The sequence below is a fragment of the Gobius niger genome (assembly GCF_951799975.1).
Source record: "Gobius niger genome assembly, chromosome: 15".
In the NCBI taxonomy this organism is placed as follows: Eukaryota; Metazoa; Chordata; class Actinopteri; order Gobiiformes; family Gobiidae; genus Gobius; species Gobius niger.
The window spans coordinates 76,655-89,469 of record NC_136866.1 but is presented as its reverse complement, the minus strand read 5'-3'; the positions used below and the strand labels follow the sequence as shown (position 1 = coordinate 89,469).

Genomic DNA, 12,815 nt, shown 5'->3' with positions numbered 1-12,815 from the left:
TACTGAGTAAGCATTACAAAGGACAGTGTAGTATTATTGATACTTACATAATTTAAAACTATAAATAATACAATAATATATGTATTTATATGTTAACATGATGCTAAAATTCATACACACTAAAAAGCAGATAGTATATAGTGTATAGTATAGCCAAAATATTTACTTGAAAAATGTTATAAAAATATTTTTCCTAAATATTACTCAAGTAAAAAGTATTGGTGTAAATCCTACTTGAGAACGAGGAACTGATTGAGTCAGTTTTAATCAAGTGCTTCAAAACATAACTGAGCTGAATGGAGGGAAAAAAGATGTGTGTAATAGAAATATGATAATCTAAGTAAAAAGGACTTAAAGGTGCATTACGCAACTTTTTATGCGAAAAAGAAAGTTTATATTTGTGTGTATTTGATGTTGTATTGACCCAATGGCGGTGAGTGGTCAGCACGGCGCCCTCACGGCGGGCTCTACAACGCCCCAGGGTCAACTGTTTTGTAGGTTTTCTAGTGAGAGGCTCCTCCAGCAGTGAAAACCTTCTAAACAATTGATCCAGGAGCATCATAAAGACCACTGTGATGGAAAACAAAGACGCTGAGCAGACCACTCATACAGCCGGGTCACTCCAAGGTCACATACGAACAAATACAAACTTTTTTTTCCACATAGAAAGTTGCATAATGCACCTTTAACTGATCTCACAATGGAGAAATTCACTTAACAGAACTACTCAGAGTTCCTTCAAAACGTCACTCAAGTATATGTAGCTGAGAAGTGCCCGCTTCAGGACACGGTAACCACAGGTTTACATGAAAATAGCAACATGATACTTCAGCAGTGGTAAATATAATGTGTGAAAATGCATAAATGATCCTCTACACTTTACTCCACAACCTCAATGACCCAAAGCATCTCTCCTTCCCACAGCTGCGATCAATGAGCATCCCACCCACCGCTCCTGCAGAATCAGCCTCTCCGTGTGCGTGCGTAAAAGGCACGTTGGCTGAAAACTTTTGGCTGTGCGTCACAAAGCGAGGAGGCAGGCGAGCAGACGCGAGCGCGCGCACTTTCTCTCAACGGTGGATGAACTTTTGCTGGATATTGGATTAACACAGCAAGCAGCAGATAACACACACAAAAGAGAGAGAAAAAAGCAGAGCATGGCTTCTAGATGTCAATGTATCGGAAGAAAACATCCACCCACGAGGCAGTGAGTCACCGTTTAACGTAGCTGATTAGACGAGCGCCGGTGCGGACTGGGAGACCGAGACTTGAGTGCGCGTGCAGCGTTTGGTTCGCTCTTCCCCGGTACTTAAAGGCTCGTGCGGAGTCTGTTGTATGGGTTGAGGAGCTCGGAGTTCACCAAACAGAGAAACTTTACGCACAGACTCTGGTGCCTAATATGGGGAGCACGCGGGAATCCCTCAGACACCCGTGCGCATCTGTATGAAGTGCGACAGCGCGGCTCAGAAGAAGAAGAAGAAGAAACACTCAACCTAATCCTCTGTGAAGACGTTAAGGGGTTTGATTGTTTTCTGTGTTCGGAGAGTCTGTGAAGAAGTTGAGTTGTTCGAACTTTCCCTCATTCCTGAAGTGGAGAAGATGCAGCGTCAGGAGGTCGCCAGCAGATTTCAGATGCTGCTCATGATGTGGTCTATATTCGTCGCGAGCTTCGGGACAAGCTTTCCCACCAGGCACAGACATGTTGCACACAAGGTAAGTTCACGGATGCTCCATGTTTTTGTTTTGTTTTTTGTTTTTACATTTAGTTTCACATGATAATAGGCTCTAACCTCGTATCATAATAATAATATAGGTTAATATCACCAGTTTAGTAAGTTGTCATTATTATTTTAGGTAAACTTTCCGATGTGCACAAACGTCCACATGCTTAAAGGACATATAACTAACCTTTGAATAACATTAGACTGACTTGCTTTAAAGGTGCACTGCGTAACATTTGGGATCATACTATTAGTGGTCAGCAATACAAAACAGGCTCCCAATGGGCACCTGGACATGGACAAAGCCATTGTTTTGCAGTGGGTAATGGAAGAATGGATTTGGATGAGGATTTAACAGCACAGACTGTATCTCCATGGAGACAGGCTGGAGACGTCCCGCTCCCTCTAAAGTTACCGTCCGGTCTGAGGAGAGCTGAGCCGCTCACAGCCAACGCACATTTGTTTGGTCCTCTTTTTTTTCTTTCTTTTTTTTAGGTGTTTCTAGGAAATATCTGCAATCAAATACCTTTATTGGGTGAAACGTTACGCTGTGTGACTTTAAGGTCCTGGGGCCAAACGCATCCATGAGGACTTTCGGTGTTGGCCTTCCCGCTTCATCAGGGGCCCAAATGGCAACAGTTACTGTGGTTCCATGTTTTACACAGCAATAAGATATAACCATTGAAATAGAATTGAGGATCTGGCAAACCCACAATCATTTTCCAAAACGCTTTATTAAAAAAGTCACATATTCCTCTAATATTTATCTACTGGCTGCAAGTTCCTGAGCAAAATGAGGTTCCTTGTTTTTGAAGGTAATCACTTTCTGGCACCGCTATGAAAAAATAATATGGATTCAACCCATTTGAGTTGACAGAAGATACATTCAACTTTATAACAGTTTTTGTTTCATGTGAAAAGGCCCGAGTAATTACAGAGATACGAACCAATCAACTTTAAACACAGGCCTCTCCTTTGGGCATTGTGATGTCACCTGAACGCAGAGTGTTTTTAAACTTCTCCTTTTTCACGTGTTCATCAGTAACTCCGCGCTTCTTTCCAGTCGCCCTTTTGTCTCTGTCCATGTATAGTAAGGTTTACCATCACTCTGGTTCCCCCGCTCATGCCGTGCAGCGTGCGGCCTGTGTGCGAGAGAATGTTTGTGTTTCGCGTGGACATATTTGGATATCAAAGTCTGTTTGTGTGTCTTTTTTAGCTTCTTTTAAACTTCCCTTCTTGTGTGGCCCTCCTATGGGTGCCCTATTGGGGCCGTTCCTCTCTCATCTTCTTCCCTCTGATTGATGTCAAAGCAGAAATTAGCAGGGAGCCAACAGGCCAGTGATTATAGAGAGAAAGAAGTGTGTTGTCTTGGAGTGATCTGAAATGTGGAGCTCGTGGGTCGGGATACAATACAGTTTGGATTGTTGTGAGGAGCGCAGCCAATTGTGCCATTGTCACAAATGGACCATAAAACCAAAAAGAGAGAGAGAGATGTGTACAAGTCCTTTTTAACAAACTTTTACATTTCTACCATATGAAATAAAAACGTAAATAACAATGAGGTAGGGCTGAAACAACTAATCGATTATTGAAATAGTTGTCAACTATTTTAGTAATCGATTAATCGTTCTCTAGTAAACACAGACTTAAAAAGAGCAAAAGTTACATGAACATTTTTTATTTTAGATGGAAACCTACTTTGTTTTTCAAGTTAGGGTCTGTAGAGTTTTGTACATTGAACATTTCACAGATATCTGTCTGTGTCTCATCCAAATAATAAAGCAGAACTGGCACTACAGAAACACTTTACAACAGTTTAAGTTTACTCCATCAACACGTCCTCAAGAGATGCTGCTTTAGCTTCATGCGATTAAAAATAAATGAAAAAATACAATTTAATCGCAAAAATAATCGGTAGATTAATCGATTACCAAAATAATCGTTAGTTGCAGCCCTACAATGAGGTCAAGCATGATGTCAGCAAACTAAGTGATAATAAGAAGAACATAAAAACTGTCCATAATGACATCAGATTTTTCTTTTTTGGGATTAGGTCCATAAACTGCTGATACGTTAATTACCTTCTCGCCTAAAGGGTTTTTCAACTGGCCACAGTCATGCCCGTGTAATCAAATAATTCCACCAGTTGTTGATACTATTGTGAGAAAACAGCTTCACTCTGATTAACTTCTGCTGACAGAGAAGACGTTAACCTGGAGTCCCCGACGGGATCTTTAGACCGTTCCCATTCCTTTGCGTTCACCTTATTGCTGATACTACCACCATGTAAGGCTTTCAAACTTTCAAATCAAGACACAAACATATCTTCATAGCGTTATCAAGAATACGAAGAGAGGAAGGGACAACCCCGATGACCTTCAGTCAGATGGACCTGGCCCTTAATGAGACTCTTATGTCATGTGATCTTTGTCTTGGTGTTAGCAATAGACAGAATATTGATCAATCAAGTGTTGTCTTCCCGTTGATCCGCCGGACAGAGCGCAGAGCTTAGCAGCGTCGAGGAGCCATGGTGTCCAGTGACGATGCTTACGTAACCAGACTAAGACGGCCCTCCCTGTCCCTTCAGCGTGGAAGCGAGGGGTCAAGTCATTCAGCCCACTGTTTACATAGGCTCTTTCTGTGTTAATGCGGAATGTCCTGTTTTTGTTTTTTACCCACATCTATACTATGTGCAACGCACACCGGAGAAGCAGCAGGTACAGAAGCAAAAAAATAAAAATAAGTATTGTCTCACCCCTTTATTCCACTGGCAAAACAAGCATTAGAGGCTGCCACAGTTTAGTACAGAAACACATGGTACAGCATACTATGATGGAGCACTTGTGTCCTTGTGAGAGTGGAGTTTCTTTTAAGTAAAGCCTGTGAAGAAACAGCCTGAGTGAGACCGATCATGCACAGGTGATAGAAATACTCACAGGTTCACATGTTGCTCATGATGCGTAATTAAAAACATTAAAAACATGACTAGTCTAGACATCATCACGAGCTTGTGATGTGGAATGCATTAGAGCACATCAAGAAAACACCACTAGTGAATACATGGGCGTTGATGTTGCATAGACACATCCAACTACAGCCAGAGATACAAAAACAAAAACACAATTTCAAACATCGAAGGCCAAGCCACACCTTGTCGGTATTGACGGAGCTAGAAATGTCACTTCTTGTACCTGTTGTGATTCGTTTGTGGTGCACATATTGACTTAGCATTTCTTTTTTTGTTTAGTTCTTTGTTGAAACTTGGGTAAGGACCACGCTTTTTCTGATTGGAGAATTTGCTTGACACTCGTGAAGATACTCCCGGGTGCTTGCATGCATGTTCTATTCTTTACAAAGAGACCTTGATCTGAGATTTCGTTTTATCTACTTGAGCTCAGAAAAACATGATTGATGGTCAAATTAACACATCAGAGAAACCCATGAACCTAAAACAAACATGGCAATTTACTTTAAGTGATTAAAAGTGCAGACAAATGACTCTCTATTGTTACATGCACGGCTAAAAACAGAACTTGTTGAAAAGTTGTTGAAAGAATGTTATGTACAATAATAATTAACTAATGAATGCTGTAAGACAAGAGGACATTTTTCTTCTTGTCTGTCTCTCCACGCTCATCCTAACTCCTGCAGGCATTCCGTTGTTGGCCCGTTTCGTTAGAGGCGGCCATCGGTTTATTGTATTTCTGAAATGGTTTGGAAACTGCCAAGTACACAGGCCTTTGATATTGTCGGTCACATAATTCAGAGCCAGAGCCCCCCTGGTATCCCACTCTCAACCCTCACCTCGACCCAAACCAAATGTGTGTCACTGTCCGCCATCAGACAGCAGCCCCGAAAGGTCTGAGACTCTTTTCAAACAGAGCAAAGCAATTAACACTGATACTTTATTATACTTCAAACCATTTTATAATGTTTCCTCGTAAAGAAAAGCAGATCTGGGGTTGCTGGTTATTTTGTTTCACTGATATTCAGTCTGTTCCCAAACAAAAACCTGAAGGTGTTTTTTTTTAAGTCACCATGCTGTGACTCATGCTGACCATTTCAGCGCCCAGATGTCCTCCACTACATTGCGTTGATAACGGGCATCTCATGTTCCACTCTGTATTTACGGCCTGACGTCCGTCTGTGCTGGCAGAGGAAGTGTGCAGGTGTTTTGTATACTCAGATCTGAATCACTCTTAATTTTCTTCCGAGCGCTGTGCTTTTTTTTTTTTACTGTGGGGGTGTGGGCGCCAGTTTAAATGGCTGCCTCTATGACCTGACCCTATGTGAGAAGGGAATTACTGAGATATTGACTGTTTACCTAACACAAGAATCACATTTGAGAACATGTTCGTAGAGAGCTAATATGGCTAGCAATGCTTATGGTCTAAATGTATTTTTAAAAGCCTGTATAAAGCATGATATAGTAGGTCGAGGGTTTCCCCAGACAGTGCAGAGCTTCCTTTAAGGCTCCACATGCCATACGTGGTCAGGCCCTTTGATCCGTGTGGCCCCGTCCTGAGAGGAGGAGGATCAGTGATACAAACACTAACCCTATACCGGATCCAGATGTGTGGAGTGTACTCATGTTGACAATCCTGATGTGTCAGAGTGAGATCAATCGTAACTGATCATACAAGCCAATGTTGCTTGTATGTAGACGATCTTAATGTTCTTTGTCAACTACAATGTTACAGTTTCCATTGGCTCTTGGATCAATTGATCATGAATAAACCTAAAAATGGTTTCAGTTAATATTACAGTCTTTCTCACACAATAGATCCTAAGCTTAAATTCTGTAAAAGAAAAAATCAATATCCCTTTGTGCTGCCACTGATTAAAGAGACATTAGGTGTAAAATGTATGGAGAAGATGAGCTCATTATCACTAAGGTCAGGTAGATTGTATTTACATGTATAGATACTTCCATGGGCCTGTTGTGGTTCATTTTTATAATGTGAAAAGAGGAGCAGCTCAAAAACTATAACATGGAATCTCGCTGATTAGCTGATTCTGCTACTATTGTATCTGGTGAATATGTGGGGCATCGTCTGTACACTATTTATCATGGATGACAGGAGACTTCTCTGAACAGGCATTATGTGTCCACAGACCACATAACTTCTTTATGGGGCGAGCGGCCACTGAGCACATCCTGTTCCTGAAGCCAGCTCCATAAATCAGCAACTATTCATTCATTCATTCATTCAACTTGATTTCAGTCCTCCTGAGCAGTATTTTTAAACAAATGTGTCTAGGTTATGGTTAATGTCAATAAAGCACCATGTGATTATGTCTCATGACTTTTAGCGCTTGTTGACATTTACCACACTGTACAGTACACTCTGGACAGTCCTTTATATAACGACATGGGCCCAAATGCAAAGGCAGCCATATATTTGTGTGTAAAATGTGAAAAGTGAGCAGAAGTGATGAGGCAGCACGGCAGGTTCAGACACATTAGTGCAGGATTCCACGCCTCGCGGCCTCTCATTAAGGCTAAAAGAGGATCTCTGTGGGACAGGCCTCTCTTTGTCCACAGCCTGGATGTCAGGACTATTGTGGGAAACAAGGATAAAACCAGCGAAAGCCGGCTCAGTTACTCAGCTAGTTAGTTGGAATCCTCAGGGGGTTTGGATTGCAAACACACAACAACTTAAGTGGCAGCTATTTCCAGTGTTTCCTCATTGTAACAAAGCACTAGTGTTTACCCACTCATGAGCCACTGCTAGTTCTTTAGTTGCCATTAGCCGGTTCGCACAGTGTGTCGCCCTCTGGCTTCAGCGGGCGGTGTCCTAACACAGGCCGTTTGAACATGTGCTCAACAACAACACTGCACTTGTCCGATAAACACAGTTCTCTTTGTGTTAAATGTGTTTTTCTTCAGGGTCATTTCCTCCACACGGATCCGCTGCAGTTCAGCACAGAAGAGTCCGAGCTGCACAACCAGGTGCAGTCACTGCCTGAGCCTCGGGACAGCCTCAGGAGGTGGTCCCACCCACAGCAGCGCTCTGTGGGGGTACTCCCTCAGCCCGAACCCCAGGAGGACACCAGACCCTTTATACTGGACCTGCACAACCTCCCAGACCTGACCAATGCTGAGGCCAATGAGAACCCCAACATACAGGTGTGTGGAGACAAAAACAGACAAACTAAATCAAATCTAAAACACATTCAGCTCAAGCTCCTGTTTAATTAAATGTTCATCAATACTGGAGTCCCCAAAACATCCGAAATTGTTCTTGTACTTCAAAAAGCTGCTCTGTTTACGTTTTCTTGGGGCAGTTCTTCTTTCCGACTCTGGTCATTCCAATCAGGATGTGGTAAGAGCAACATAATGAGCTGAGTCTATTCATCTACAGGAGCCAGTCAACATAATGTAGCAGAGAGTGGACAACTGCTACAAAAAGTTACAATTCTTTGAAATATACCCTCGCCTGGCCTTCACATCATCTGAAGCACGTCTTTAAACTACAGTAGGATTTCGGATGACTCATATAGACGTAATTAGAGGCAGTTCACCAGAAGAAATGCTCACATTCTCCCCTCAGAGGAACGTTTGGTTGGCTGCGTGCTCATGTCTGGCTGGCTGACTAGGAAACAGGTTCAGTTTAAACACTTAGCTTCCAGATTTCAAGTAAACCCACTGGCTTGGAACTACTTTCCAACACAGTAAACAAATAAATTCAACTGTGTGCTGTTGTTTTATATTAAGGAATCATCCTGTCTGTTATTTCTATTTCACAATAATATAATTTCTCTACAGGTGACCATTGAGGTGGTTGATGACCCTCAAATGGAGGTAGAGATGGATTTGGCCAAGGAGAAAGAGTGGCTCCCTCCCTCCGCTCCCTCCTCCACAGTGGACCTACTGGGAGGAAAGCAGCTCTTCTGGCCTCTGTTCTGGAGCTACACAGATGGAGACTCCAGTGAGGAGAACAGCAGCCGCTCCAGCACAGAGGAGTCTGAGGAGGACGACTACTCTCTGGACTACGGCAGTGAGGAGCCCTTACCCAGTGGAGTGGGCAGCGACTGGGATACTCATTGGAACGAGGGCTGGGATCCAATTCAAAGCTACTATGGTAGGTTCTGCCAACTGGCCCTGTGTAATGCCCTAAGATTGAAGCTTGTGTAATACATACTTTGAAACGAAATAGTGGATCCTGCTTTATTATTTGGATAAAGACATAAACTCCATAGGATTACAGAAGCTGGTTAGTGGCTGAATGGTAATACTGTAAAGTACGAGCTGAACTGTAGTGGGGGATGGCAGTGAATTCACCGGGGGCACTCGACCGTGCTTTCGGTGGGACCATTTGAAGCTGAGTCTGATGCCGTCGCTAATGGCAGCATGAGGCGGCACTGTTCCTGCGACAACACAGTCCTGCTCTTGTGGACAATTAGAAGCATGTTGGGAACACAGAATGACAAAGCCATTCGGCTGCTCTTTCATCCCATCCTTGGAGCGGACTGCCCCTAGTCCCAAACTAGAGCCAGCAGACCTCACTGAACCTCTCCGCTCGCGGCGCAGCCTTTGAGCAGGTTCAAGAATGCCGGGGCTGTCAGGGTTCTGCATAACTTCTGCAGTTCTTTTCCTTTTGTTTAATTTTGTTGTGCTCTGATGGGAAACACTGTTGTGTTTCTGTGTACTTAGACCACTTAGAGCTAAGCAAACAAATAATGAGACAAACTACTGCACAGCTGAACTTTAATGCACTTTTACTCAATGACTGCTTGGATAGCAGCGCTTCTACTTTGTGAATCAGATCATTACTTGTTGTTATTGACTACTGGTTTTCAGGGCAAACAAACAAGTTCTGTTGTGATCAGAAGTTTGAATAGAACATGAATAGAACAAACATGAGAGGCTGGTTTTAATTGTGCCCAAATTGCGAGATAGAATAGAATGAGAAGAAGATGTGGACTTTTGTATGGACTAGATTTCACAGTGAATAACGACAATAGCCGTTAAGTTTTACATCTAAATCGGAGCGATCATAAATCAAAGATGTGCCTCAGCGTCTTCTGTAATTAACACTGTCCTGAGATCTTTTCCAGTTTGGCCACATTGCGAGTCGGCATTGCCCACAAAGCCAAATTGGTTCCTCAGTGCTCCCAGGCTGGTGTTTGTGCACCCACCTCGCCTTTAATCAGTGCGCACTTGTTTTGAGTGTTATTAACACCACAAGGAAACATGGTGCGGAGGCGGACACCGCAGCACAGCTTCTCCCTCTCTAATTTGACTCAAGAATAAGACTTTGCATGGGAAAGGTCAGTCCAGGGGAAAATATACAGTGTGCAACTATGGGACCTTTATTCAGACTTGTTTAGTTCTGAAAATGCACATTTGATTTTTTTTCCTAGATTTGCAGCTTTGCTTGAAATGTCCAACTCTCCTTTTGATTTTTGTGTGTAAACAGTTCATTTAGCAGCGTAAACATTTACCCACAGAAATTACATTTTCAGTAAGTTGTTCTGACCTTGTAATTGGAACATTCTCTTGATGATGATATAGAGTGTGTTCAAAGTCTCACATTCTTTTATATGTGCTGTTCAGATAAAGAGCCAGATGAGTGGACTCCCTGGTCTCCATGCTCAGTGACGTGTGGACAGGGAGAGAGGAAACGGACCAAGTCCTGTGGGTACTCCTGCACTCTGACCGAGGCCGCCCGCTGTGACCTGGACCCCTGTCCCGGTAACCAACAAGAATCCTTCAGTTACACAACAGACAATGGGGATCATCTAATCATGACTCTGTTGATGTTGTCACAGGTGAAGACAACGTTGTGGCAGATCCCTTCCCGTTTGAAATGGAGAATGGCACAGAGCCGTTTGGGACAGGTGTGTGTTTGCTTCACTTTGCTGTGTAACTGACCCTGTGCAGAGTGTAACTGTGTGACTGTGTGTGTCCACAGACGTGGACAGCTGTGAGAAGTGGCTCAACTGTAAGAGTGACTTCCTGCAGCAGTACATGGCTCAGGCGCTGTCGGAGCTGCCCGACTGCCCGTGTTCGTACCCCTCAGACGTGTCCTACACCGTGGTCAGCGTTTTCGATGAGGCTCAGGACAGGCCCTTCCGCTGGAGGGACGCCAGTGGTCCCAAAGAGAGGCTGGACGTATATAAGCCCTCTGCGCGGAGCTGCATCCGCTCAGCGCTGTCCGCTGACCTGTCCACTCTCGCCGCACAGCATTGCTGCTATGACGACCGTGGGCGGCTCATCACTCGTGGCAAAAGCGCAGGCACTCCAAACCTGATCAGCACAGAGTTTTCCCCTGAGCTCCACTTCAAAGTGGACGTCCTGCCGTGGATTCTGTGTAAAGGGGACTGGAGCCGCTTCCACACAGTACGACCCCCCAACAATGGACTGAAGTGTCCGGAAAACCCTCATGAAGATGTCTTCATGAATGAACTGGAAGAGGCCAGAGAATACTGAGAACACCAAAAACCCACTATCATAAACTCATCAACAACAGGAAGACGAAAGAGCTCCAGGGAAAGTGGTGTGAGGCTGCTGGTGTTATATTATAATTATATACAAATGAACTGCAGTCCAAAACATGTTTTCTATTGCTATCAGCCACTAGCATCTCTTCATACGAGTTATATTTGAGCGTGAGATGTCTACTGGCTGACGGTTGTTATTTGAGAAATAAAAACTCACTGCGCAATGGGCATTGTGACAATGGCAGGTAATTCTTACAGTGGTCTATTGCTGCTATGATAAATAAATATAATGCTACACACAAAGGAGACAGATGTATCTTCAGTGCAACACGCTGTAGCCGTAATGAGGGACAATAACGAGTACTGAAGTCCAAATGAGGATTTAGGACATCTGTCTAGTGTGAATGATTCAAGCAGCCTTTACAGAAAGAAAATATTGAATTTCAAATGTTTGGCGCACGATACGTGTTACATTTTGACAGCCAGGAAAGTCTCTGATCAGGGTGCCAAAGAGTTAAGAGCCAGACTATTGGTGCCTGTAAATCCAGCCTCCTAAGTCTCTTCGGTGCAAATGTAGGAAAACACATTGTACAATGAGCAGCTTGTGCTCAGAGATGTGTCTCGAAAACCTTCTCAGGGGAATTACTGACCATGAGCGAAACGTCTTCATTACCTCTGCAGTATCACGTGGTTGTGGCTAAAACATGCGATAAGCTGTATAATCCAAATAAACCTTAAAGGGATGGGTCAGTATATGTTCTTAGAAACAGATAGAAAATACAGAGAGTCTGGAGCACCGGTCAGACTGAATGTGTCATTCAAAAAGTTAAAGTTGAGCCAATGCTCCTGTCCAGTGCTCCAAACTCAGATTGTGCTGATGAATAGATACAGTAGCTTAAAGTTAACTATACTCCTGGGGTTACCATTCAACGGTTTGTTTGACTGGAGAGAGAGGGACATTTTTATTGAAGGAGATTATCAGCCGGGTCCCGGAGTTTTCAGATACAACCCGGCCCTTTCTGTCCAGTCAAAGTGTTATCTGAAGAGTTCTTTCAGGAAATATGTTTCCAGTTGTGAATGTGAATCAGCATTTACATTATGGATTCAACCATTTTAAATGAAGGCACTTTATATATCATGTACATACAAAACAAAGTGGAGCTGGAGTTTGTGTGAAGAAAAACGTGCTGGAAATGCTGCAAAGGTTTTCTGTTGAACAGCATGGTTTGATTTATGACTTTAGTATGAATATGGTGTTGTACAGTATTTATTTGTTTGACATTTTTTTAAGTTTTCATAAGCTTTGGAATGAACCTGTACATGGTGCACTAATAAAAACAAATGAAGGCATCCTGTTTCAAAAGGGAAGCGGCTACAAGCGGCTATACACCTGTGTACAATGAGCTGATATATGTTGATGCAAATAATTCAGAAATATATAAAGATCTTGCATTCATGATCTCGACTCTGATGTTTTATTGTAGTCAAGCTTCAATTTCACCTGACTTATGATACAGGTGTAAAGACTCAGTCTTTGCATTTCATTAGATTCAAAGGAGGAAAAAAAACATAAAGGTTTAATTGGAACAAATGTTATTGTATCCTCCTGTGGACATTTGTAGGGAGAAAAAAACACTATCTAATTTT

General features: G+C 42.9%; 1 protein-coding gene across 1 annotated transcript; it reads left to right on the top strand.

Annotated features, from left to right (window-relative positions):
- The first annotated feature begins 1,526 nt into the window (after positions 1-1,526).
- Positions 1,527-11,449, top strand: ism2b (isthmin 2b). Its single transcript, XM_079572372.1, has 6 exons — positions 1,527-1,713; positions 7,612-7,851; positions 8,491-8,806; positions 10,282-10,419; positions 10,497-10,565; positions 10,640-11,449. Exons 1-6 carry the CDS (start codon positions 1,600-1,602, stop codon positions 11,155-11,157), a joined length of 1,395 nt encoding a protein of 464 aa, XP_079428498.1. The 5' UTR covers positions 1,527-1,599; the 3' UTR covers positions 11,158-11,449.
- Positions 11,450-12,815: the final 1,366 nt, after the last annotated feature.

Coding starts and splice junctions, on each gene's coding strand:
- ism2b (XM_079572372.1), top strand. CDS start 1,600: ATGCAGCGTCAGGAGGTCGCCAGCAGATTTCAGATGCTGCTCATGATG. Junction 7,852..8,490: donor ATGAGAACCCCAACATACAG/GTGTGTGGAGAC, acceptor ATTTCTCTACAG/GTGACCATTGAGGTGGTTGA. Junction 8,807..10,281: donor TCCAATTCAAAGCTACTATG/GTAGGTTCTGCC, acceptor TGTGCTGTTCAG/ATAAAGAGCCAGATGAGTGG.